Source organism: Ostrinia nubilalis, chromosome 1 (assembly GCF_963855985.1).
Source record: "Ostrinia nubilalis chromosome 1, ilOstNubi1.1, whole genome shotgun sequence".
NCBI classification, from domain to species: Eukaryota; Metazoa; Arthropoda; class Insecta; order Lepidoptera; family Crambidae; genus Ostrinia; species Ostrinia nubilalis.
The window spans coordinates 10,417,192-10,442,803 of record NC_087088.1 but is presented as its reverse complement, the minus strand read 5'-3'; the positions used below and the strand labels follow the sequence as shown (position 1 = coordinate 10,442,803).

Below are 25,612 nucleotides of genomic sequence, written 5' to 3'. Positions count from 1 at the left end.
AGAGGAACGCTTGTAAAGGAATGTAAGTTTTGATATTTGATAATTTTCAGGTTGATTTAACGTGATAATGCGTAATTTACAACTGGAATGAATCAAATGAATAGTTAAAGGCTTTACAAATAAGTAGCTTAAACACAATGTTGTAAACAGGTAGGTACCTACTACAGTTTTGGTAACTTTATGCAGATGTTATTTTGTAGATGTATCAATTTTATTACATTGACATCCAATAAACACATCTTGGCTAACATATATGAAGTGAAAAGCGTCAGTTACGTTGATGCAAATGACCTAGTCTTGATTTAACTACAACTTTTATAAAATACGTAATAAACCAGTTTACTATCAAGCATACTCCCAAAAGCTCCAAATTTGTATTTATTTACGCGTAAATCAAAGCACAGATTTTTGTTCCACTAATTGCTTTAATTGGCAACGTCGCTCTAAGATGTCTACTGAAAACAAGAAACAAATACTGAAATTTTGATGAGGCGATTGCGAGTTCACGCAGTTGGAATAAAGGGTTCAAGCGAGTTCCCATCTCGCAGTTCGAATTAAGGGTTAACATTGTCTTTGGCACCGGGAGTCTGTCAGGCATCAATAATTCAGCCCGGGAGCGTCTCGGTTCCGACCGCGGCCGCAGCGCGTCTTTTGGGCGTTCGCCTGACAATTGATATGTTTATTTTTGTTGCTGAGTATTGTTGTAACTGTTTTGTATTATAGCTAAGTTTATAGTAATTGTTTTGAGATTACGCTTCGTCCTTGGTCCCGTCTTTTAGCACTTCCATTTTTATTTATAATATTAGTTTTTTGAAGATTTTCATAATTTTGAGCTATTGAATTGTATTTAATAAGGGCTTATTACCCTTATGAGTTACACTAAAAGCTTTGTTTTCATTGTTTTACTTGTATTACAGTTCTGATACGTGCATACATACAAAACTACGAAAAACTTACGTGTTATAGTAGTTAAGTACAGAAGTAAAACACTGAAAAAACATCAAGATAAAATATTTATTGTTAAAAAATAAGTAAGTCCTAAGTATTGTATTTATATTATTTATAATGTAAGAGAAAGTAAATCTATTCAGCAAACCGTTTCACGCCAATGCAGCGTCCGAGTAAAAACGGACCCTCATCAGCGCTGACCGCGGCGCTCCCTAGATAAGGAACACTTTTTCATAATACTTTATTCAGGAGCCGGAGATTTGGCTCAGTGACAGGCTAATCGGGCATGTCAGGCCGAGGTGGGCCCGCTTAAGTATTAATGTTAACCCTTCCGCGTCAGCCCGGGCGCCCGACAACGCGCGTCAATCCGCTCCGTTAACCCCTGAATGTTTGATGAGCATTAATCTGTTATTTCTCGTATTCACTCCTTGCACTTCCGACAATTAGACCCGATGTTTCATGTTATGTTCCGATATCGGGATCGTGAAATGAAATGGCTGCCTTGTCATGTTACGGTGAGCTTCGGTGTCTTTGAATAATTCCGCTGTCTTTGAGGTGTTGCTTGATTGAATGCTTTCCGTTCGAATGGTGGGTGTTATGTTGTCACTGGAATGGTCTTTTTAGTATTAACTGTTCTGCTATTGTAGTCGATCAAGTGTCGCTAAAATATACTATTTAATAATTAGGGGTTTTAATCAAATTTAATGAATTTGGTTTAATCATTTTTGAACTGCATGTTTAATTTTCTTTTTTAACCAATTCTGAATGCCCCTGAAAATGCCTTATATTTTTAAGACCATGCTCGTATTTAAAAGTAATTTAAATAAGAGGCTGACCGTCCGGCAAATCCGGTCATCACTTAAGCGTCAAGTAGCCGCTCGAAGGCCGAGTTAACTCGCCAGGGTGTAGTCACATGCGGCAATATTCCGGAGTTTATCCGCGGAATTACACGTCCCGGTAATCCCATAATGTATGCGCAACTAAAAGGTACCGAGCCGGCCTCATGGGCCCCCCGGGGCCGATCGCTGACCGGCCACGGGTGACCGGGACACTTGTCCTATAAAATCAACATTTATTATAATATCCCTTTAATATTTATTTATTTATTTTATTTATTTATTTATTATTAGGCATACACAACAAGTAACAATCACAAATAATATATAAAGAAAGTAACTTATGCTTAGATCTAGATCATCACTCAAATAACGTGTACACACAGCATGGTTAAAATATTGCGGAAACAGTATAATATTGTCTTAATTAACAGTAATAAACAGTAACAAATAGGTAACAATACTAGCTATGTCAAAGTAATGCCCGAAGAGGAAGCGCAGTAGAGGATCTTTTTGACGTTGCGACGGAATCGGACGTGCTTAGGCTCGAAAATATCGAGATCTAGTGATGTCGATGTTTTGCTATCGTTCTGTAGCAGTTCATTGCAAAGCCGACACATTCGTACTACTGGGTTGAAAAAGGACGTGTTATTCTTGAATACTTGCAATACAAATGTCTTTTTGCGGTTTCTAGAAAGAATTCTGGCGTTAAAGTTAAGCAAGGAAAGCAAAATAGGGGAGTCAAAGGCAGAGTGCAAAATCTTATGTAGGTGAAGAAGATCCTGTTGCTTTCTACGCACTATCAATGGTGTCAACTTGAAGTGGCGAAGCCTGTCCTGATAGGACACCAGTTTTCGGTGGAGTCCGGCTCTGAAGGATAAGATCCTGAGGCATTTTTTTTGTACCCTTTCAATTCTCTCAGAGAGTGAACTGTGTAGCTGGGTGCCCAGATTACAGAACAGTATTCTAAGCAGCTTCTGACAAGGCTATAGTAGGTATAAAGAAGACTTAGGTTGTTCTTAAATTGTTTGGTTGACCTAGCCACGAAACCAAGCACTCTGAGTCCCTTAGATATGATATGGTCATAATGATCTCTGAAGGTGAGTTGATCGTCAAACAATACGCCAAGATCCCTGACGACTGTCGACCGATGCAACTTATGACCATCCAGCTGGTAATCGAAGAGGACTTTGTGTTTTTTTCTTTTAGTAAAAGAGATAATATGACACTTACCAACGCTTAGGTACATACAATTAGACTGACACCATGATGATATTGCATCGAGGTCGCGTTGCAACCTGAGACAATCACTATTGTTTGCTATGGTGGTAAAGATTTTTAGATCATCCGCATAAAGAAGACATGGGGACGATAGGAGATCAACGAGATCATTGATGAACATCAAGAAAAGCAATGGTCCCAGGTGGGACCCCTGTGGCACCCCCGATGAGATGGTAGTTGGAGCAGAGCTATATCCTTTCAGGGTAACTAATTGACTCCTCATATTTAGATAGGAGCACACCCACCGTAACAAACTGCCATGGAAACCAAAGTAGTGTCTAAGCTTATGACAGAGCAATGAGTGATTAACCTTATCAAAAGCTTTTTTAAAGTCCGTATACACTGCGTCAACCTGGCCACCCCCGGCAAACGCAGTGCACAAGTAGTTTTTGTACTCGAGTAAATTTGTATACTTATACAACTATAACAATTAATTATACTATTTTGTCTAGACTTGATGTATCCTTGATGACTATAGCTGGCGAAGACTCATTCTTACGGATGTATACACGTCCGTACTTGACCCAAACAAATTTGTATTCACGCTCCTTTGCCAGCTTCCTCGCCGCTGCATGCAGGCTTTTGCACTCAGGGGCCAGATGTTCCGATAGGTAGATAACGCGCCGTTCACCAGGGATGTCAAGTTGTATTGAGCTTAAAGGCTCGGTTTTGTGGGCCTTATTATATCTCTTATAGGCTGACAGTAGGTAGTCACGATGGCGTTCCGATGTCAGCGTAACGAGTACATTACGCGGTCGCTTAGATGTGGTGTCCACTTTAGCCACTCTGCGTACAGCGCATATGTCATTATCAGCTATTTGGGCCTTCAATTCATCGAACAGTTTCTTAATGACCACAGTGAGGTTCTCGTTCTGTCTTTCAGGAAGCATTTGAATCTCAAAATTACGGCTTCTAGAGGCTTTTTCGAGTGTTGTCATGCGCCTTTTCAGGTCGCTCATCTCAGATTGCATCTTAACTCTTTCAGATTCCAGTGTTGCTACATTTAAGTGAGTTTTTTGAATTTCAGTCTTTAGGTCCTTTTGTTCAGCGGCCAGAAAATCTGTGGTGTCGGTGAATTCTTGCCTGATTTAATGATAAGCTCTGCACAAAATGTTGTCTGATGTAGCAAATCAAGAGAAGAAAAGGAAAACTGTTATAATTGTTCGACGAAAGCTTTTTTCAGTTAGGCTTTAAAATCATTAGTAACAAACATCAGGTTCAGAAAATAAATGTTTGATAGCGTTAGTAATTATTGTCAAACAATTGGCCAACTTTACAAAGTTTGTATCTAAAAAACGGCCATACTCTCTATTAATTAAATTAAACAGCTCTCAACAAGGACAACTTTTATTGTAAAAGACAAAAATATTAATCTAGACTCAATGTCGAACCCGCAATTGTTTACTCTGACAATAACCTTAAACAAAACCATAATAAAAGCTTGGTTAAGCAAAAAAATCTTGACAAAGGTGGCGTAATGCGCCAAAGTTAGTCAGCCGTGCTGCGGGGCGCGGGGCGGGCGCCCACTGGCCGCGCCCACCCGTGGGTGGGAGGAACGGAAAATCCGCAGCCAGTTTTCCACGGCGGGTGACATTCTAAATTCGAAAAGCTTTTAGCGTCATCTCCCTGTCATTCGCTTTATTATTCCGAGCCGCGCTCGTTCGTGTTTTGTCTGCTATCAAATTGGCTGTCAGCTGTCACACTTGCGACGATTGATAATGTTTGAAAGGTTGTTAGCAAGGGAATTTTAAACTCGGGTGAAATGTGCAGGTTGGGATTTTTGATGTATAATATCAATGTTGAAGATTCAATTCAACATAGAAGATCTAAGATAAAGAAATTAGTTAACTATTCATTTGAGTAAACTAGTGTTACGCAGGCGATAGCTTGAAATTAATTATTTTTTTAAAGTAAATAAAAAACCAATCCATTAGACTTTACCAACGTAAATAAAAATCCTATTACCACGTTCGAGGGCAAGGTCACGGCTAAAAGAACAACTCGCTCATCAAGCGTTCTTTGTGCGGCGAGGCCTCAAGGCATTGATGGATGGTCTGTGAGCATAGTCCTCGTTAAAAGGCTCCAGAGGAGTAGGTGCAGGTGGGGGGAGCGAGTGGGCGGGGCGGGGCGGGGCGCAGGGTGCCGGCCGAGGTGCTCGCCCACCGGCCCGAGCCTTCACAGTCGCGTCGCACACGCCGATCTCGGCGCACAAGTTCCGTGGATCGCTCCGAAACCACCTGTAAAAAGGTGCACGCAAACTGTCGCTAATTTACCAGTGACCACCCGCCACCCAAATTGCCGTGAAGGAAGCGCGGCGCCCTCGCAATTAGGCGCACCTGTCGCACGTTAATTTCGCGCTCGCGATTAACGCACTCGCAAAAAAGCCGAAACTGGAACCGATGCACCTGCGATCGGGAACGTCACGCTGAGCCGCGACATGATCATGCTATTCAAGGGCAACAGCAGCAGGCTGGAGCACCTCATCGAGAAGATCCAGGCCAACAAGGAGAACCACGACGTGATATCCGACGATATAAAAGGTAAGGCACTGCAATAGATATAATACCAACTTTTGTTTAAGCTTACAACACTATTTCCTATAGAAAACATCAACCTTTCTTGCTAATCAACAGGCAGTTAGTAGCGCGATATCGGACGATATAAAAGGTAAGGCACTGCAATAGATACTATTAATACCAACTTTTGTTTAAGCTTACAGCACTATTTCCTATTGAAAACATTTTGTAACTTTCTTATTAATCAATTAGTAGTAGTTAATAGCTCGAGATTTAATTTTAATCGATCTGATAAGATCTATTGATAAAATGATAACCTACTATTCAATTCTACGACCCATTACTACACTACTTTATTGTAGAAAATCGTAAACTTACAAAAAGGCTTGACGACATCAAACATGTCTAAAACCATTTAAATGAATAATGTGCAATTAACAAATAGCCTAGAAATAAAAATATTATATAATTATGTAATTATATTTTGATACTTAAACAGTGTTCATACTCTATTATTTTTAAGGTATTCAATCTTTCTTAAAATCAATCATCGAAAGTAGTTTAAAAATAAATAAATTTAATTAAAAATCTCGTTGATGTCTTTTTTAAGGAACATAATTTATTTAATTAATTCACTTAATAAATTTAAAAATAAACATCGATTTAGATAGCCTATATGTTGTTCTGAGTTATAAACAATCATGCTGTAAAGTTTCATCAAAATCTGTTCAGTAGTTTTTGCGTGAAAGAGTAACAAACATCCAGACATCTACACAAACTCGCATTTATAATATTAGTAGGATTAAGAATCACCGTAACTCAATAGTATGTAATTTTAGGACTAAGCAGATGTTCTTACTAAAATAAATACCTGATATTATGATTTTGTGCTTGTAATAAAAGCAGCTTTTTTGTATTGGTAATAAACAAACAAGTATTTAAAAATTGTAATTTAAGGTGTATACGAGTAAAACTTTTCATACTGATAAATAACTAAACGCTACAGAACAAACTAAACTTTTGCAAAAGCTAAAATTGAAAAAAGAAAAGTTTTGATTTCAGATTTAATACAGATTCAAATGGGTTTGCTGAATGATGATGAATGAAATCTGAAAATATCTCATAGATTTTTAATGACAAAAGTTTATGAGTAGAGCTTTTCACTAAGGCTATTACAGCTTTACAACATATTATAGAGTTTAAGTTGTAATTAAATGTGTGTAGTACACAAATAAATAATGAATCTGGTATTTATTCAAAACGAAAATAACAAAGAGAATCAAATTGATTTTTTAAATCCACAATGGAGGAGCTTTGCGCTAGTTTCTTACGTGATGGAAGTAATGATCAGGCTGAAGGTGGAAGCGAACTTTACCCGGAAACCTTACTGAAGAGATAAATAAATAGATACATCTTTGGACATTTTCAGCGCCAGTTAGCCCCAAAGTAAGCAACTTATATGCTTGTGTTAAGGGTGCCAGCTTAACGGATATACTACTTATATACTTTTTAAATACATACATATTATACATAGTAACACCCAGACCCGTCGCCGAAATTAAAATTCATCAATTCAATTTCTGCCCGGCCGGGAATCGCACCCGGGACCTTTGGGCATAGTAATCCGAACCACTACTACACCAAAACCAAACGGTCGACAGATAAGGCTGAGTTGCACCACCTAACTTTATTCGTAACTATGACGATCACCGGTGCTTTTTGTATGGAGTTTGACAGATTTTTGACGTTTGTTAAAGTTAAAGTAAGATGGGGTTTGCATCATCTTACTTTAACTTTAACAAACCTTAGTAAGTATCTTATTTCCAACTGCTGAAACACAAAATTAAGTAATTTTCAACATCGGTGCTTAATACAAGAGCTGAAATCAATTTTAGACGATTAAAATAACTCTTGATTAATAGAGTGAGATATTAGTAATTAGAATCCAATTGGATTATCATAGATATGAAAGTCAGGTGCAGCGCATAAATACACTCGAATGGCTTATAAAAAGAAAAGGTTATAAAATATTTAGCTTTTTGTTCTTATAAAACAAACTATCGACATAATATAAATAGTGCAAATTGCTGATTAGTAATTTCATGATTTCGTGATCAAACAGATTAGCACTATAAAATCTGTAGAATTAATTTCTTTAATTATTATTTGAATTTTTGAGATTACTCGATATTTGGCAGCATTTTACGTCCTTAAGAACACAAAACTTTTACAATAAACTAAAGATTGTAATATTTTTCTAAGAAAACAAAATATAATTATCTTGCTTCAAAATAAACAGAAAAAATTGGCCAAGTGCGTGTCGTGGCACGCGCAGTGTAGGGTTCCGTAGTTGTCCGACGTTACCACAATATATTATTAAAATTTCAGAAGCAAGCAAATGACTGAGTTTCATGTTCTGCTTCTTCTAGCCTACTTTACTTACCACTGCTTTGTGTGGTGTAAAAAGCTTTTATACTGAAAAACTGAATTGTATAATTAATTGCTTTAAAATTGAATTAAAAGAACGTAAAGTATTATAAAGGTACTACTATGATTGAATCGGAGCCTGAAAATTGATATTTCGATCATCGAAAAAAGAAAGGAGCGATTATGCCTGAAAATGGAAGAGAAATTAATTAATAAAAATGTTAAAAAGTAGGCTGAACAAATGTTTATTAATTAGGAAATATTGCGAAATCTGAGCTAAAAATCTTAATACATAATAATAGTTTCTGCAAAAGATTGCACACGACTTGCATTTATTTTAGCAGTTTGTATTTTTATTCATATTATCTTGGAAAAAGTTATAAACCTTATCGACGCAATTAAAAGGCAAAGACAAACGAGTATACCCGCATGCATGCACCTTGTGCATCGTCATGGGGTGCACCCGCCCGACGCGCAGTGCATAAAGAATTGCAGAAGATTAAACATGCGCACGCGACTGTGGCGTAATGCGCACTCTTTGCAAACTAATAATTATGTTATTTTCTTTTATGAACTTGAACAATCTATGAGTTAGTCAATGATTTTGAAAATTCAATAATATTTTTAAGTTATAAGCTGTGATTCAATCATCCTGACTGACTAAACTGACTATGTACTAAAAAAGGCAATGAAATTGCCGTTTTGTAAACAGGATTTGAAAAAAATAAAAATTTCTGCACAGATTTTGGAAAGACAACATTGAATCCGCTAAACTATTCAATACCAAAATCAAAGGATAGTGCCAGGGTCTGGACCAAGTGTTGCCCAGAATCAACCCATAGTGCATTTTGTTCCTTAGGCCTATAGTAATGTGTAAACCGAAGCGCACTGAAATCTATCCCTGGAGTTAAGAGAAAAAAAGAGTTTTGTTTTGAATTATTTACATGCAAAATATCATCGATGTATACGTACTACGCATAAGATTTCGCGAATATTGCATTAAATAACACTCGCTATGTTGAACTTAACCATACTGCATCCGTACACGTTACTTTAGTGCGATTTAGACATTCTTTATAAACGATCTAGCGCTGTTTTAATTGTTTGGTAAGTTGACAGAAATTCATTATTTCCAAAATGAAGCAAGAAGTTTTAGTTCTCTATCCTTGCAAAAAATCAATTTATTGGTGTGTTACAATCGATTATTGAAGTTATTGTAAGCTAAAACTTCTTGCTTCATTTTGGAAATAATTAATTTCTGTCAAGTAACCAAACTACTGCAACAGCGCTTGACCGCTTATAAAGAATGTCGAAGTCGTACTAAAGTAAGGTGTACGGATGCAGTATGGTTAAGTTCAACATAGCAAGTGTTATTTAATGCCACAATCGCGAAATCTTATGCGTAGTACGTATACATCGATGATATTTTGTATGTAAATAATTCAAAACAAAACTCTTTTTTTCTCTTAACTCCAGGGATAGATTTCAGTGCACTTCGGTTTACAAATTAGTATTGGCCCGAGGAACGAAATGCACTATGGTTTCATTCTGGGCAGCACTTGGTCCAACTTCCATACATGAATTGGCACTGTCCTTTCCCGTTAGATTTTGGTATTGAATAGTTTAGCGGAAAATGTTTGTCTTGTGAATTAATCTTGCAATGGTAGGTAATTCTATAGGTGTTGTTACTTATTCATAAAGTCTTCAACTACATTTTGGTGTGGGATACCAAGGAGGCTTAGACAATGTTACAACGGATTTGAGATTACCCAGAAAGTACGTCTAGTCCGAGTATTAGTTACAAGCCGTGGGTGTAGTGGAGGATGGTCGGACAGCGTAATTAGCAGCCATTGCAAGCAATTCCTCGGGTGACGGTGGCGCCGCGCGGCGGTGGGCGGCGGAAGCGCACTTCCTAATTGTCCCGACTGGACACCTCGGCCGGCGCCTCGGCAATCAGCGCCAATCGCTACCATGCTTCAAAATTGTCTGCGCTATTAATCCTACTATCATGCATTGCAGTTCAATTGCGGTACTTCAGACGTAGCCACGTAGCTTTAGATTACACTTCGAGGTCGGTAGTTACGTTGGATTACAGCTTTTATATTAAAATACTTAATTAGAATAATCTGGGGGGAATGAAGTCGGCAAAACCAAAAGCAAATTGACGTTTTTAAGTGAGATCTGTGATCTAAAGCTTTTTTATAAACACAATGTATAAAAAAATCATAGAAATACGCAAAACTAGCATTCAAATACAAGTTTTTTTATAGATTGTCTTGTCACAACAATTTAAACTTTATTTCCTACATTTCATCAAAGGTTCTATGTATTCAATGAATTATTTGTGTCAAATGTTGACTCTAGAATAACTTTTTTATTTTCAAGTTTGGTGAGATTCCGTGTAGAGTACGTGCTTATTTGTCAACTTATCCCTCCTCCTCCACGAATGCAAAATATAATACTGATTTAAAGTTAAGAGGCTAAGTAATAATTATAATTAATTTGCTTTAAAGATCCTGTCCCTTAAATTGAGTTGTCATTATCTGGGACATTAGGGGGCCCGTACACGCGCCAAGGGCGCGAATTGATATAAATAGTTCCGCACGCTAAGCACCGGGGTGAAGACAATGAAAATAAATATTTTTAACGCAAAATATTCACTTCACACCGGTTTTTATAGCCGATGGGAGCAGAGATTTAGATAAATGTATCATATTAATTATAAGGTTTTGTATGAAGAAAGGAAGAAAGTTTGAAAAACGTGTTTTTCAGCTGAAGAAAACTGTTTAGTTACTAATGACTTTCAGTATGAAAATCTACAACGCTTATTGGAATCAATAACTTGGTATAAAATCGTACTACCTACGTATAAATTAGTTACCATGTCCAAGCCTATGAAACTATTTACTCCAATAAAATACATTACTTTAATTCCTAAATAAGTAGTTCTACTTACTGTGCGTAATTGAACAAATAGGTGAGAGGTCCCCCTCGCCGTGAACATGTAAAGTAAACAAATCGTAACAAATTACAATGCGTATCATCGACGTTTATCACACAACGTCTTAAACATGACAATCCCATTTCCAACTAGTGTAATAGACCAAAAAACTTAACGAAGCCTAACACCCGACCTTAATGCCCCATATTTTAAATTCCTCAAGAAATCCGTGTTTTGTTGGGCACGCGCGGGCCGTCATTACTCATCATTTGCGGGCCTGCTCGTCATCGTGGCCATTCAATTTGTTTATATTTCACGCCACTCGAGGTGCTGCGGAGATGTATCGTCCCTAACACCGAAATATGGGACTTTACCGATATTTATGATGGCTTTATCTCAGACGAGAGCACCGTCTGTCTGCCGTAATGTGCTTTACAGCCCGCGGTACCTCTCAATCGTAATTATTGCCTATTTGCTCTTTGACACTCAATGACTTTGCTGTTGGACTTGGGGATATAGATGCAAATGGAATGTCGGATTTACCTGTAGGAGTTTATTTTTGCGGCCCGGGAGTTTGTGTCATGAATTTTACTTAAGCTTTCAAGTTTGTAACATGTTGTCACTATGTATATTTTCAGGTTTAGCCTTTATGATCATCTTGTGTTTATTGTATTTCTTCTTATGAGCGTGGTATACAAGGTAATCGTAAAGCTAAATACGCGTATTATAATATGCAGAGTTAGGAGTAGGTTGACCAATTAGGTTGAAGGGTCGGAAAAGAGCGTCCTATACATTTAATCGGCGAGCTTTACAACTATAATTAAAACTTTCCTCTATATGTTTTAGAGGCCCTGGGCAGCGTGGGAAGCACGGCCGGCAGCTCTTGGCCGTCATCGACGCCCGAGCCGTCGCCGTCACCCGCCTCCACGCCGACCTCCGCCGACGCCGCCGACGCCGACGCTGAGCCACCCTACACACTCGGCGCCACTGAGCACACGCCCTACCAGTGCCAGTTCTGCGACAAGGCTTTCCCGAGGCTGTCTTATCTGAAGAAACATGAGCAGGTATGTTTACATAGAATAGATAACCATCGATGACGAAAAAAGTCGACGACGCCGCCCCACACGCTCGGCGTCACCAAAATCGCGCTCTACCATACCAGTGCCAGTTTTGCGACAAGCTTTCTCGGGACTATCCTTGTACCTGAAGAAACACTAGCAAATACATATGTTATTTTTAAGTTATATATTCATCCCTGTAAAACATCCATAAAACCATTCCAAAACCTACGTCGAGGGTGTCCGCCGGATGAATATCAACACCCTAGGTCTTAAGCTAGTTTTTATTCTGGTTAATATGAATTTAAGAGCGGTCTTAACAGTGTTAGTTGATAAAGCCACTCCCACACGCTGGGTGCCAATTTCTGCCTAATGTTAAAAAACATAAGATAAGAAAACATTTCGGCATTGCTCTAGGTATAGAGCAGAATATTTTGTCACAGTAATCTGTAACAGATTTCAAACTACAGATTTTCATGAAAAAAATTACCAGTTCTTTTGTGTAAATGTATGCACCGCACGCCCCAGAAATATAGAGGTAAGCGAGAGCATGAAAATTGCCCACTTATTTTGTCAACATAAATGTGCAATAAATAGATTAGAATCTCGCTTGGGACATCACCTAAGCCTCGGGGCTACATGCATCTAGAGCTTACGCAGCAAGATAACCGAGTGTGTTTACTCGTCCACTACCATAAAGCAACTTGAATAACGACGCAAGTAAAACGACTATTACGGCCGTCATATCTGTGAATTCACAGTCTAGTTTCGCTATGCAGCCCCGTATTCATTAGCAAGTAGATACCCAAAACGGCCCATTTACAGAGGCCGTGCGTAGATATGCATCGCCGCCTCGAGTGCGTCTAGGCTGTGACGTGCCAGCCATTACGGCCGCACATCTCGGCCCCTTTGTGCGCGGCCGATCTCACCGCGTTACGATTACAACACGCCGCGACAGATCTAGCCGAGATAGGATAAATAGAAACGTCACTTTGCAAGCTGCCGCCCGAAACTCACCTACGCAAAGATACCGATCGCCACGTACGCGCAGAGTGGTAGAAATGTCACCTCGAATTCGGGAGGTCGGACGAGGAGCCATTCGGGGAATGCAACAATCTAATTGCCGAGGATTCATTAGATAATCGCCATGCAATTGCGGTCAGTGCAGCGCTGCGGAGATAGAGATCGATGCGTGCGCGGACGGAGTGCGGAGGTTTCGCCGACAAATGTATCGCGCGATGATCGCGTCCCGCGCGACAGACGCTGACGGCCGGAAATAGGCTCCAGATAACAACTCCCTAGGCTGCGCGCCACACCTTTATCATCGCGCCGCACATGGGAAAGGCGATCATTATAAGAATAAATCAATTACAGACCGAGCTAGCCATTCGTCTTAGGCCTGGAGAAATCGTAAAACAGTAAAACTTGCAACGGAAAATATTACTTTAAAGCTGAAATGCTGATAGGATGAAATTTACTGCCGAGTTAATTAAGACATCCGATATGTATTGTAGCGTATTTGATAGAGACGTGCAATCGCGCTCGTAAAACAGTCGGCGCGGGCGGCTGCGGCTCGCAGACGGCTGGCCGCGTCACACCCACTCTACCCTTGTAGTCTCTCTGTCTAGCATATTGCTCTCCAATTAACAATCATTCGAACTTTTTTTGTAATTGGCCTCATCATCCGGATCCTAATTATAACTCGGAATAAAATCTGACGGCATATTCTTTGTTCTTCACTGCCCGGTAGGTCTGTCACGTCACTTAATGACTAACTTTGTCACTGATTTATGCAGAAAGTTACTTTAGCAAGAGCAGTAGCAGCAGTTATGCTACAATGTTTAAAATCAGATTGCAGTCGTAAAACATTAAGATCTTATCTTAATTTAATTTGAAATGAAATGCAACGCATGTGCGCAGAAAGTAGAGTACCTACCTACTGGTTATTTTATGAGCTTGTAAATAAATTTAACTCGCTCTAAAGGTATGAGCATATTTTATAAAATTAAAATAAATTAAGTAGACCATTCCTTCCTCCATCCTTGTAGTGTATGAATTATTTATAAAGAGGTAAACACAACACACCGTATTTCAACGTAAAACCGAGATAATGCATTCCTTTAAGCTGCAGCCCCTTATCGCTACATCTTAAGTAATGACAAGAAACATTTTATGTCCAGGTGACAATTACCCTGAGAAGGCGCTCGGCCACATTTTTGGCGACGAGCACCTGACCCCGGGACCCGCAGTCACCCGACTGTGTGAACCGGCGCGTTATTGTACTGGGAAAGTCGCCCGGTAGCCCATTCCAAGCTTTTATTGGCTATCACGTTCACCTCAAACTAGTTTGAAATGTTCTTGGTGAGCTATACGCGGAAAACATTGGGCTCGTAATGTCGGACGCTCTCACGCTATTCGGGTACTTAATAACGAGCGGCGTTACTCGCGTGCCGCATCACCATAAGCCGCGTGGTCAACCGCGCACTCCCGCGCACCCTGGGAGCCTGGGATCTCCCGCGGAGCTTCGCGCACGCAGCTTATTGAATTCTCGCACGAAGGATTGTGATGACAAGTCCAATATTTCGTTAAATATAATGCAGCGTCCACACTGGATAATTTTTCCATTTGCATTGGCAAACGGCAACAGTGTGAATGTACGTGTCCAGGACGATGCATTGCTTTTTAATATTCATTGATTATTTTTGCATTTGATTGGATTGATGAAAAAGATGATGCTAATAAACCAAAAAATAACATAGATTAAATAAGAAAATTTCAATATAATCTAGAATTATAAATCTTACAAGTAACGGTAGAAATAAGTAAAGCGAGCGAAATGAGGTGCCGGCTGAAGTGAATTAATATTTTCACTTTCATTACGAAATTGCTAAATTAACTGAGAGAAATCTTAGGAGCAATCTCAAGACAGGTGCTAGTAACAACTTCAACATTAGCATAAGTAGTGCATAATGAGGCACTTGAAGACGTGTAAAGAAAGCGAGCTGAGAGGATATCCTAGTAAAACATAACGAATTCCCGTATAACGTTTTCAGGTACAAAAAGTGCGTGGGCATGGGCGCTGGATTTATCGCGTACAGACGTTCGGATTTATTAATTCTGTCGGGGGCCGATTGCTCCAATTAAGCGAGCGGAGTAAACATGCCGCGGGAAGTTTATGCGCCCGGCTGCGCGCGCGCCGCCTTTAGTGATGGGCTGACGTTTGACATAAAAGAACTTTGCCAAAGTGTTTTAGTATCCAACTGCATTATAACGTTGATAAGCCTGTGAATATAAATGACAAAAGAAGAACAGATGTTGATTATTTTACTTATTCAGTGTTTCAATCGTTATTTCATTTTGTTCGTTTCTTTAATTGGCTTATGTTCAAGTAGTATCTTCCTGCACATGTACCTACGTACAACTACAATCACATGCTGTTGAAACATTGTTAAATAAAATAGAATAAAAATAAATCATTAATTCTGACTGATGAAGAGACCTCATCCACATTTATCTTCAGTTATATCATAAGATCAATGTAGAGACTCTACATCAGTCTTATACTTTACATAGTATACTCCATCTCATCAGAAAGTTCACGGTTCCTAATGCGGCATGTGTTATGGCTCTATCAATCCTTTTGTCTTAAAACTGAATTACCTACATTAAAGGGTGAGGTTTTTAGTATTCGTATGTACATACCTACCTACCTAATGTTATTTGAGTTTACATGTTTTTATTTCCATCCTTGTTTCGTTTTCCCTATAATCTAAATTTTCACTACATTTGTCTGGATTTATCACTCTTCTTGATTTTCAAAATCAATAAAATTATTACTCGAATTGCAATACTGATAAATGGAGCCCATCGCTACCGGTCGCGCGCGCGTCCCTCACAGTCACCGCTAATCACAACATGTGATTTAGATATCACTCACATGGCGGATCCGCGGCCGGCTACTAATTGTGGGAAGCCTACCTACAAAATTGAGAGAGATTTTTGCTAGTCAACGATTTTTTATCGATTGAATAACGTACTACTGATTGCACCACCTATCTTTGACCGTAACCACAGCCGTGACTTTGACGATAACCTATGTTTTTCGTATGGAGTTTGACAAATTTTTGACGTTTGTTAATGTTAAAGTAAGGTGGTGCAACCCAGCCTTAGACTTAGACCGTCTGTCTGCTTAGCTTCCTGACCAAAAATATTTCTGTGACGGTTGACTTCTATAGTGTAACAGTTGGACCACTAAGCCAGTTGTAGGGAGTCTTTGAAGTCCTTTGGCCTCTGATGGAGTCAATTAAAAATAGCAATCAACTGATGCTCCCGGATCACACTTGATTGTTAAAAGTAGTGATTCTGAAGTTTTATAGACATAATCATCCAAGATCTAGTTTGGTCTATCGACATTACTAATTAATTATGATTATGAAATTAAAATCGAGTTGTTCTTTTCAATTATATTGTTCAATAGCACTGAAAAGTGGACGGAAAAGTGGCTATACATTAAGATAAGTAGCAGTGCTATTTTCTATTACTGTATCTCTTGGGTGCAAATTATAATATTGATTTGCCTCACGACATAAATAAGTGCGCTTTAAAGTACCTAACATAAATCGTTGCCTCCGCTAAGAAAGCGGCGTCGCACCAACGGAAGCGCCATCACTTAGCACAATTAGAACAGCGGCTGAGCCACTGATGGCCATAATTGAGCCGATACCGGCCACTGAGCCATTCGTCAGGATATCCGGACATTGACGCAGGCGATTAGTTTTAACTCGTTAAACCTCAGCGGCCTCTGTTACATGCAAATGTGTGTGTGTTCCTATGTAACTGGAGTTTAAATTATCTTGGGGCGAGTAAAAGTATGCTTAGGTTATATGCAATCAGATGTATTGCCTCAAGCAGACACCGAGTAGGTTAGGTAGATATGTAGAGACTTGATTTATACGATCAAAATTAAAAAGAACATATTAGTATACGGAAAATCCTGAGCACTTAATTGGGGTCGCACGAGCCACCCTCAGAGACACGGGATCTTGTGTACCTAGTTTATATGTTACTACAAGGGAAAGGAGGCTTTTGTTTTCTGTGTTAGTTCGTGTTGTGAAAGTACAGTACTGCAGGATCTCTTGTCTTAAATGGGTTCCGTCGAAAGATCAATAAATAGTAAGTTAGTAAGGTATTAACTGAAACCAATAAGTACATAATTATGTTCCACATAAACATTAGCAGTAAAAGGAATCTTAATTATAAGTCTTCTTGATCTTAAAAACAATTGTTTTTCAATGATCGCGCGATTACGAATATAATTAGGATAGTGATAGTCGTCAGATATTTCCGTAGTGGCACCATATTTATCTAAGTAACGTATATTTAAGATCTTTAATTAAATTAAATGGTTCTCTTACCTGTTTAAGAGACATCTATTTAAAAACAGAGATTATTATTAACTGCCGATCTCTAAACGAGTCAAAGCGTTTCGTTCCGATTCAGATTTTTGTTTGTTTTGCTGAAAAACGTTTAGCATATTGCCTAAAACCGAGCACAAGTGGAGTCAATCACTTGACGTGCGTTGTTTAGAAGCACTGAATGAGCTGTCGAGGTGGTCACATTACAAGCGTGAAGCTGTCAGGTTGGGAGTCCATTGTGGCCATATATGCCGGCGGTCCAGGCGCGATTCATGGTGCTGCGAAGGCCGAAGACGACCATTATGTCCCTGCCAGCCGCAATTCATTACAACAAAATTAGCATACTCATTATGAACTTATGAATATTCTTTCAGCGTATTTTTAAAACAAATGTATGTGAGAACTGCCAAAAGCGAAATCTTTGGCCTAGTAGGTGCCTAATTCATCGTTTGCTAAATGAAGTCGTTACCAAAACACACATAACAATAACTACCACAACAACCAACCAACATCACGTAGGTAAGATCTCATGAAAATACTAATTAGACGTACAATATACGAGGAAAATCTACTCTTGTTCTCATTTAACGCTGTCCTCTAGTTATCATTGTTTAAGAATTGCAACTCGTATGACCAAAAGTAAAAGTAAGTGCACATTTCCAATGCCCAGACGCGGTAGTCGGCTAAACCTTGATAAGTTTCAGCCGCTTCAAGAAGGAAATAAAACATTGCCTTTTCGTGGATAATTTTTCAAATTATCCAGTTGTCTACAAGTACTTTTTATGAATGACTTCATATGTGTATGTGCATCTACTTTAATTTCACAAGCCTAATGATGCATTACGAGTAAATGTGACATACGCATAGTGTCACCTTGCTAGGATTAAAAACTCGTTAGCGTCTCCGGGCCACATTAGCCACAGCCATTACAGCAAATGACACCTTTAGCACCAGCCTATTGTGTTAGGACATTGTGCGAATACTTGCCTTAATACTTGTCTCCCATTCATAGCATGTACCATCATATTATAATCGTTATTAAACTGTCAAATGCGTAGCTTGAAATATGTTTAACTGCCTAAGCTTATAACTGCTGGATTAAACGAAAGTTTAAGATCATTAAGTATTTTTACGACTGGATATCCTAATCCAGCGGACATCATTCATTGTTAAAGCTTGGAAGAGTTTTTTCAGTATTGTTACATGATGTGTTTTAAAAACAGGTGTAGGTACCTATGTATTAATTTGAAATATTTATTGTTTAGAAGATACTTTTTGTCACATTAGATTCTGTGAACATTCTACTTACAACCTTTCGTCTTTGATAAAGTTATTTCGATACCGTGATAATGTAGAGACCTGATAAAGAGCTTCATTCCGTTCTTTCATGTGTTTTCTTATTACGAATTGTTTCAATAGCCTACTGCTTCATCTGGCTTGGTCTGAAGCCCCAAAATTTGATAAAAACGATGAGCATTACGATCGGAACAAGATGTAGATGGAGGATAAGCGCGGTGCTCCCGCGCGGAATGTTATCGCTCATCGATTCGTTACTCCCAATGACGCGGACAATAGCTCCCTCTATCGCTCACTATTATATCTCCACCGGTGTTAGTCGATGATTTTGCATTTTAATTATGTTAAGGTTGGAAGCTGTAGATGGAAGTTTAAAAAATGGTTGTATGAAACCTTTACGTTATATGATATACCGAGTACTTTAGTCGTGTTTATAATATCAATGAAATGAGAAATGATAATCGACGTATAGGGTGCTAGATAAATTATTGCTTTCCGAAAGCTTTTTGTTGTTGCGTAAAAGGAGAAAACGATCAGATGAAAATTACGGTATCGTACTCAATCGATCTCCATTGATTGTGGCAATTCCCAACCGCGCTGATATCTTAATCCAACGTCACGACTGTCTCGTGCAACATTAGGGTTCCTGATAATATCGTATTAAACCCTCGAAATTGATAGTACTATGAGAATACAATTTTAGGAAGTAGGCAGGTAATTTTAGGTAGTAGAATAGTGAGAGCCCCATAATCCACTGGCCCTCCCGGACTGGGTATATGCAATTCAATGCGTTTTCCGCAAACGCAAAAGAGGTAGTTACTAACTAGGTTAGAGGTACTTACTGTATTGGAATAAATAAAATAAATAAATCTTAAGAGGTACTACTTTGTAGGTATTGTATTGACATATCAATTCTAACTCAAATAGAACCCTCAGGCGGTCGGCTCCTAGTCTTCTTTTTTGCCGTCTATTGACAAAAGCCGCGGTCCCGAGCTGGTCTGATCACGCGGACAGTAGTCGCACCATTGTCCATGGCCAGTTCTCACGGTGTTTTTATGATCAGCGCACCCGGAGCTATTTCGTTTCAATCATTGTATGACTTACACATTTTAATCGTTACTCATACAGATTATAGAGTTGTTACGCTCCAATCTGATGTAGTCCATGATTCGATAAGATTCAAAATCGTATAGATCGGCCGTTACAGTTACACCACTTAAACGCTGTAGCTTTTACCTGGAAGTAACTGTAGATGACTCTTAGTGACTTAATTAGTCCTTAAAACATTATGCTTTCTGCTTTCATTTAAGTGATTTCATTTGCAATTTATGTTTTTGGTTTCTGTCAATTACCTCTATTGTTCGAAAGTTGTAGCTCGTGAAAGATTGTGTCCTTTTTAAACATTTTATTTTTTTAAAAAGGATTCATCCCTTTTCATTGATTTTTGATATTCATTAAATACTATAAAAACGACTGTCTACTCACGGACATTGCCCGCGAGCGGCGTGACCGGAGGGAGCGGCGAGCGTTCGGCGAACGAACGAGCAATGTTCGGTTCGCGAGCGAACATGGAAGAAGACGATCCTGACGCACTCTCTTCAACGACTTTGCACTAAACGGTCTCAATATCATTGTAAATTTATACCGAATAGACAATTAATTTTATACAGTCCACTCTTTTTCATTCAGTCCATTTAATAACTTCCACTACACTCACTATCGAAGTAACAACGACGCTGTAATTGTTTCAGACACACTCTGACCAAATGCCCTTTCGGTGCGAGTTCTGCGCGCGACTTTTCAAGCACAAACGCTCGCGCGATCGCCACGTGAAACTGCACACGGGTGACAGAAAGTACCGCTGCGCGCACTGCCCCGCTGCCTTCTCCAGGAGGTAAGTCCTGTGACAAACGGCTTCATGTAACTGTTTTAAATCTGTGGTGAGATGCAAGTTTCGCTTGCGATTGCCAAGCATAATTACGCTTACCTCCGGTGGTGTGAATGGTAAGCTGCTATAGGAGAACAGAAAACGATTACGCGACTATTTGCACTGCCCCACATGCCCTCGTCAGGAGGTCAGGTGTTGGTCAAGGCTGACATCTTAATTTAAATGACTTTAATGTACCTACCTAGGTAATGGTGCTAACGTTAGCGCGAGTGGCAAGGTGTCAAACTATGTTCTGGTACCCTGTAACATTTGTCATTTCATTTTGTTAATTAGTAATTCTTGAAAACATAATTATGATGACCTGGTAAATGATACAAATAGAACAATGTACCATGGAAACATGCTCGAAGCTTTTACTTACACAAGAAATACTATTTCACATAAGTTTTAAATACTACAATGTCTCATTGAAAACGTGTAGGTTAACTGACTAATTAGACTACCAAATGTAGGGTAACCTATCTATTACCAGGAATGCGTGTGCGTTCAAGGAGAATACTAATGCTCCTAATCCCAAGCCATTGAGCCTCAACAACTGAGTCCACGAGTAGTTGGAGAGGTGCGCGACAATGGCTCAGAGAGATTGATCACCGTAAAGCACGCACAAAGCTCGGGTCGTGGTCGAGGCGACGAGTCACCTTTTTCGTCACCTCGCCGCGGTCACGTGACTAATTCCACGCAATTTGTCCGCCCAACGAAACGCTGACAGTGAAAAGAGATGATGAGCTGACAAATGGCGGCGAGGGTCTCACAAAAATGAAATAATGGCCCATACCTAAACCGGCGCGGCGAGCGCGGCCATTAGCGGAGGTGTTTGGGCGAGCGCCTCTATTCTGTAGTTTGCGTGAAAAGCCCCTTTGTTAGTTCTGTTTGGTCCGTGCTTTATGTGGGTACTTATGTCTCATATGACAAATTGTCGTTGCTGGTCACACAAAGACGATTTAGCTCATTTGATTTTTAAATTCTTACTGAGATTCTCGTGATGCATTCTTTTGTCAGCGTAGGTAATCTCGAGGTGATTATTACGGGTGAATGAAGATATCACGCAAGATGTATGATTGCGTTGCCCTTCACGTTAAGGTCTTTTCTAAAATGTCGAATGAAATAGGCAGATGAGATTTTTTATTTCCTTAACAATTTATCTTTCGGTGAATCTGAAGTAGGTATAGCCGGCAGACAAGATTTAAACTTTACTCGTATATCGTAAAACAATACCCTATCTGTACAAGGTGTCACAGTTTTTATTATCCTTGCACTTTGTAAATAAAAGAAGATAGTTTGGAGCAAATTCGGTAATTAGCACTTTAATAAGTAGGTATATGTAGGTACACAAGGACTAAAGCTTAACTTGCTAAGCTACAGTATTCATTTGGTTCAGTGACTAATATAATTAGTCAAAAAGATACTTCACTTACGATTTTCTCTTGTTTAATTAAAGGTCAATAACACTACCTATTGCAGTGACCACCTGAAAATTCACATGAAGACGCACGACAACCAGAAGCCCTTCCAATGCAACGTCTGCAACCGCGGGTACAACACAGCAGCGGCGCTGACGTCACACATGCAGGGCCACAAGAGGGACCGCGAGGGCCGCGAGCCTGATCGACGCCGTGCGTTGCGTTGCCTCCGCTGTGGGGATGCTTTTAGGAGACCAGATTTGCTCCAGGTACTTTTAGTAACAATCAGGGATCCAAATGAGCTTTACCATCTTTACGCAAATTAATTTAAACTTTGTTTTCAGGCACATATGGCCAGTGCACATGGAGTAGAATCCCCCACCATGACTCCACCTCGGCGTGTAGCCTCGCAACCCCCGCCTGCACTCCTCGCGTGCATATACTGCACCCGCGACACTTTCACCAGCATGGAACAGCTGCAACTCCATGTCCGTGCTGCTCACTCCGCATTGCTGAACGGAGAAACGCCGGTGCAGACTGTTGATCAGCCTACACCCACAGATCTCAGTAGACGAGCACCAGATGAGGCACCTCCAGTGAAGAGACCGCGATCTGGGTCTGGGACTCCACAGACCGCATTGTCGCCGAGCACTCTTCTTTGCAACCAATGCGATGCGGCGCTACCAGATTTTGAAGCATTCCGAACGCATTTAAAAGGTCACCTTGAAGAAGGGGGCGAACTTGGACGGGCCAGTCCATCACCGTGTCTCCATTGTAGAGCCACCTTCGCGGATGCAGCAGCTTCTGAGCGCCACCTCGCGGCTTATTACCTGGCGGTGTCTTGCGAGTACACTTGCCACAGCTGCGCTCGAAGCTTCTCCGCTCCGGATGATCTCCAAAAGCATCTCCTCGACTTACATGCTCATCACTTGTACCGATGTTCGCTGTGCAAGGAGATATTCGATTCCAAAGTGGCTATTCAGGTAATCCTAAATCACTGTTTCTTATTTATCTCTATTGACCTGTCAGATGTTGTCCTTTTAAAAATTAAAAAAACTTTCAGTTTTCCCGGTAAACAATCGGAAAACTTTCCTGCATTTCTTTTCTTTCTTCTGACATTTAGTTATGAAAAGATCTGCTCCGGTTATTGGTTTCTAAATAGATTCTCCTCTATATTTCCAGGTACACTTCGCAGTTGCTCACAGCGGCGAGAACAAAGTATGGATGTGTAGGTCCTGCGGCGGCAACGCGGGTCCACTCCGCTCGGAAGCGGAGGGCGCCGCGCACGTGCGCTCGCGACACGCAGCCGCTAGATGCGCGTGCGGCGCAGTGCTAGGAGGCGCCGGCGCACGCCTCCCGCGGCCTCATCGCGCATATCGCTGCCCTGTACCCGCGTGCAATGATACTTTTGCTGTGCAGTACTTGCTGGAGCGGCATATGCAAGCTCATCATGCTTCACCACACCAGGTACGGTTGCCTATAGTTTTGAAACCCAACCGTAAATAAATTTGAGTACAGAAAAGTTTATTCTAGGTTTTGATTCAATAGCGTCAGAGCTTTTCACTTTGGAGTAACCAACGAATCTGTAATTTCAGGCTATGAATGGCGACATCTCGCGAGTGAAGCGGCTGGAGAACAACAACGCTGCGGAGGGTGCGGACGGCGCCTGCTCCCCGTGTACTACGCTTGCTGATGGGAATGGCGTCGCGCCAGCGGGCGAGGAGCGGCGGCGCAAGAACGGTAGGCCACTTTGTAAACAGAGCCTGATTGGTAGGGCGCTTTGTACCTAACTAAGGTCACCAGCCCCCCTAGACAAAACGCACTTTTTGATCGAATCGAAAATCGAATCCATCAAAACTCCATACAAAAAAGGGGCTTTTCGACCACTTATCGACTGGTTTGCGATTATAATTTGCACTTTGTCTAGACCCACAGATAATGTAACACTCGTGACATTTTTGATAGAGCGATCGCTTCACTATGTACTAAGTTAAGCTTTTATCGATTCGCTCATTCGCAAAATGTTGAATAGATATCGTAATTAAATCGTTGATGTCAAAATATCCAATACTTTTTGAACAATCGAGTTAAAAAAGTATCATTTTCTTATCATTTCTCATAATATTAAACTTATTTTATGTTTCATCAGGTGCCGTGGCGCTGCAGTGTGCGTACTGCGGCGAGCGCACGCGCAGCCGCGCCGAATTAGAGGCGCATACTCGCGCGCATTCAGGGGCGGCGGCCGCGCGCCACAAGTGCCTCATCTGCGACGAGGTGCTGCCCTCTGCTGCCGTGCTAGCCGAGCACAAGCTCACTCACTGCAAGGTACATTAATCTACGTTAATTTTTTGATCGTTCGTGCTCTGAGCACTTCTAGGTGGCTAACGTCCAATAGAAGAACTGCTGCCGTAAACTATTTGTTCCTTTGCACTTTAAATGTGGAACATTTTCAAAAGTACTAAAATTCTGTTTTTACGCTTCCAGGTGGTTGCAGGAGACACGTGCGCGAGATGCCGCGCTCGGCTGCCGTCCGAAGAGTCATTCCTGACGCATATGGCTCGTCATCATCCGACGCTCCCCGCACCGTGCGTGGTCTGCCGACAAACCCTAGCGTCCGAGGCCGAGGCGCGCTTACACGCTCGCTTCCACTTGCGTCCAGCTGAGGATGAGCAGAGATGCGCGATTTGTCTCCGGGCGCTGACTGAATCAGAGGCAGGGGAGGGAGCGCGAGCGTGCTCTGCTTGCTACGCTCGCCATGCCAATCCACGACCACCTCCGCCAGCTGATCACGATTGCAGACTTTGTCGACGAGCACTGGGCTCTCCTACGCGACTGCAAGCGCATCTCATTGAACACACTTTCGCAGGCATAAGCGCGTTTACCTGCTACTTATGTTCGGCCGTGTTCACCAGCGCGGCTGGCCTCCAACGTCACCTCCCGGAACATGCCTCAGCACCTAAGCCATTCGACTGTGGACGATGCGGATTGAAGTTTTTCTTCCGCGCTGAACTGGACAACCACGCGTTCGTTCACTTGGAAGAAGCAGAGATTGCACAGAGAGCGTTTTATGAGGCTTATGCGCGGGGAGCCGCGTCCGCGTGGGCCGCTTTGGCTCCACCAGAGACGATTCAACCACCTCAAATTTCGGCGCCTGCTCCAGCTTTGCCCGAGGTCAAACGCGAGCCAGAAATAAAAGAAGAGCGTAACACAGATGAGTACATAGAGGTATCGTCTCCCCCGCCGCCCGCACCGCCCCCGCAGCCCCCGGCCCCCTCCCCTCCGCCCGTGGTGAAGCAAGAGAAGCCCGACGAAGACTGAACGGGTTGCCAAGCGAACGTTGTCGTCCGACACGCGGATCTCCCGCTGCAATACTAGAATACGTCCCGTAATTAAGTATTTAAGTTAAAGTTAATGCCGTTGAAGTTTGCGTTTAGAACGCTGTTTTCCTGTAAGTTAACTATGTCGTTTATTTTGTTTAGGGGTCGTAATGTTTTATAATGTTTACACGGCTATTTGTATAAACTGTTATCTTAATAAATTATTGTGT

General features: G+C 40.9%; 2 protein-coding genes across 2 annotated transcripts; one reads left to right on the top strand and one right to left on the bottom strand.

Annotated features, from left to right (window-relative positions):
* Positions 1-3,499: 3,499 nt before the first annotated feature.
* LOC135084065 (uncharacterized) lies at positions 3,500-4,036 on the bottom strand. Its single transcript, XM_063979142.1, has one exon. The coding sequence runs from the start codon at positions 4,034-4,036 to the stop codon at positions 3,500-3,502; it is 537 nt and encodes a 178-aa protein (XP_063835212.1).
* Positions 4,037-5,264: 1,228 nt separating this feature from the next.
* On the top strand, positions 5,265-25,383 carry LOC135083085 (zinc finger protein 423 homolog). The gene is made up of 9 exons (XM_063978162.1): positions 5,265-5,605; positions 11,796-12,013; positions 20,469-20,611; positions 22,127-22,334; positions 22,410-23,048; positions 23,248-23,532; positions 23,661-23,805; positions 24,215-24,390; positions 24,550-25,383. Exons 1-9 carry the CDS (start codon positions 5,503-5,505, stop codon positions 25,381-25,383), a joined length of 2,751 nt encoding a protein of 916 aa, XP_063834232.1. The 5' UTR covers positions 5,265-5,502.
* Positions 25,384-25,612: the final 229 nt, after the last annotated feature.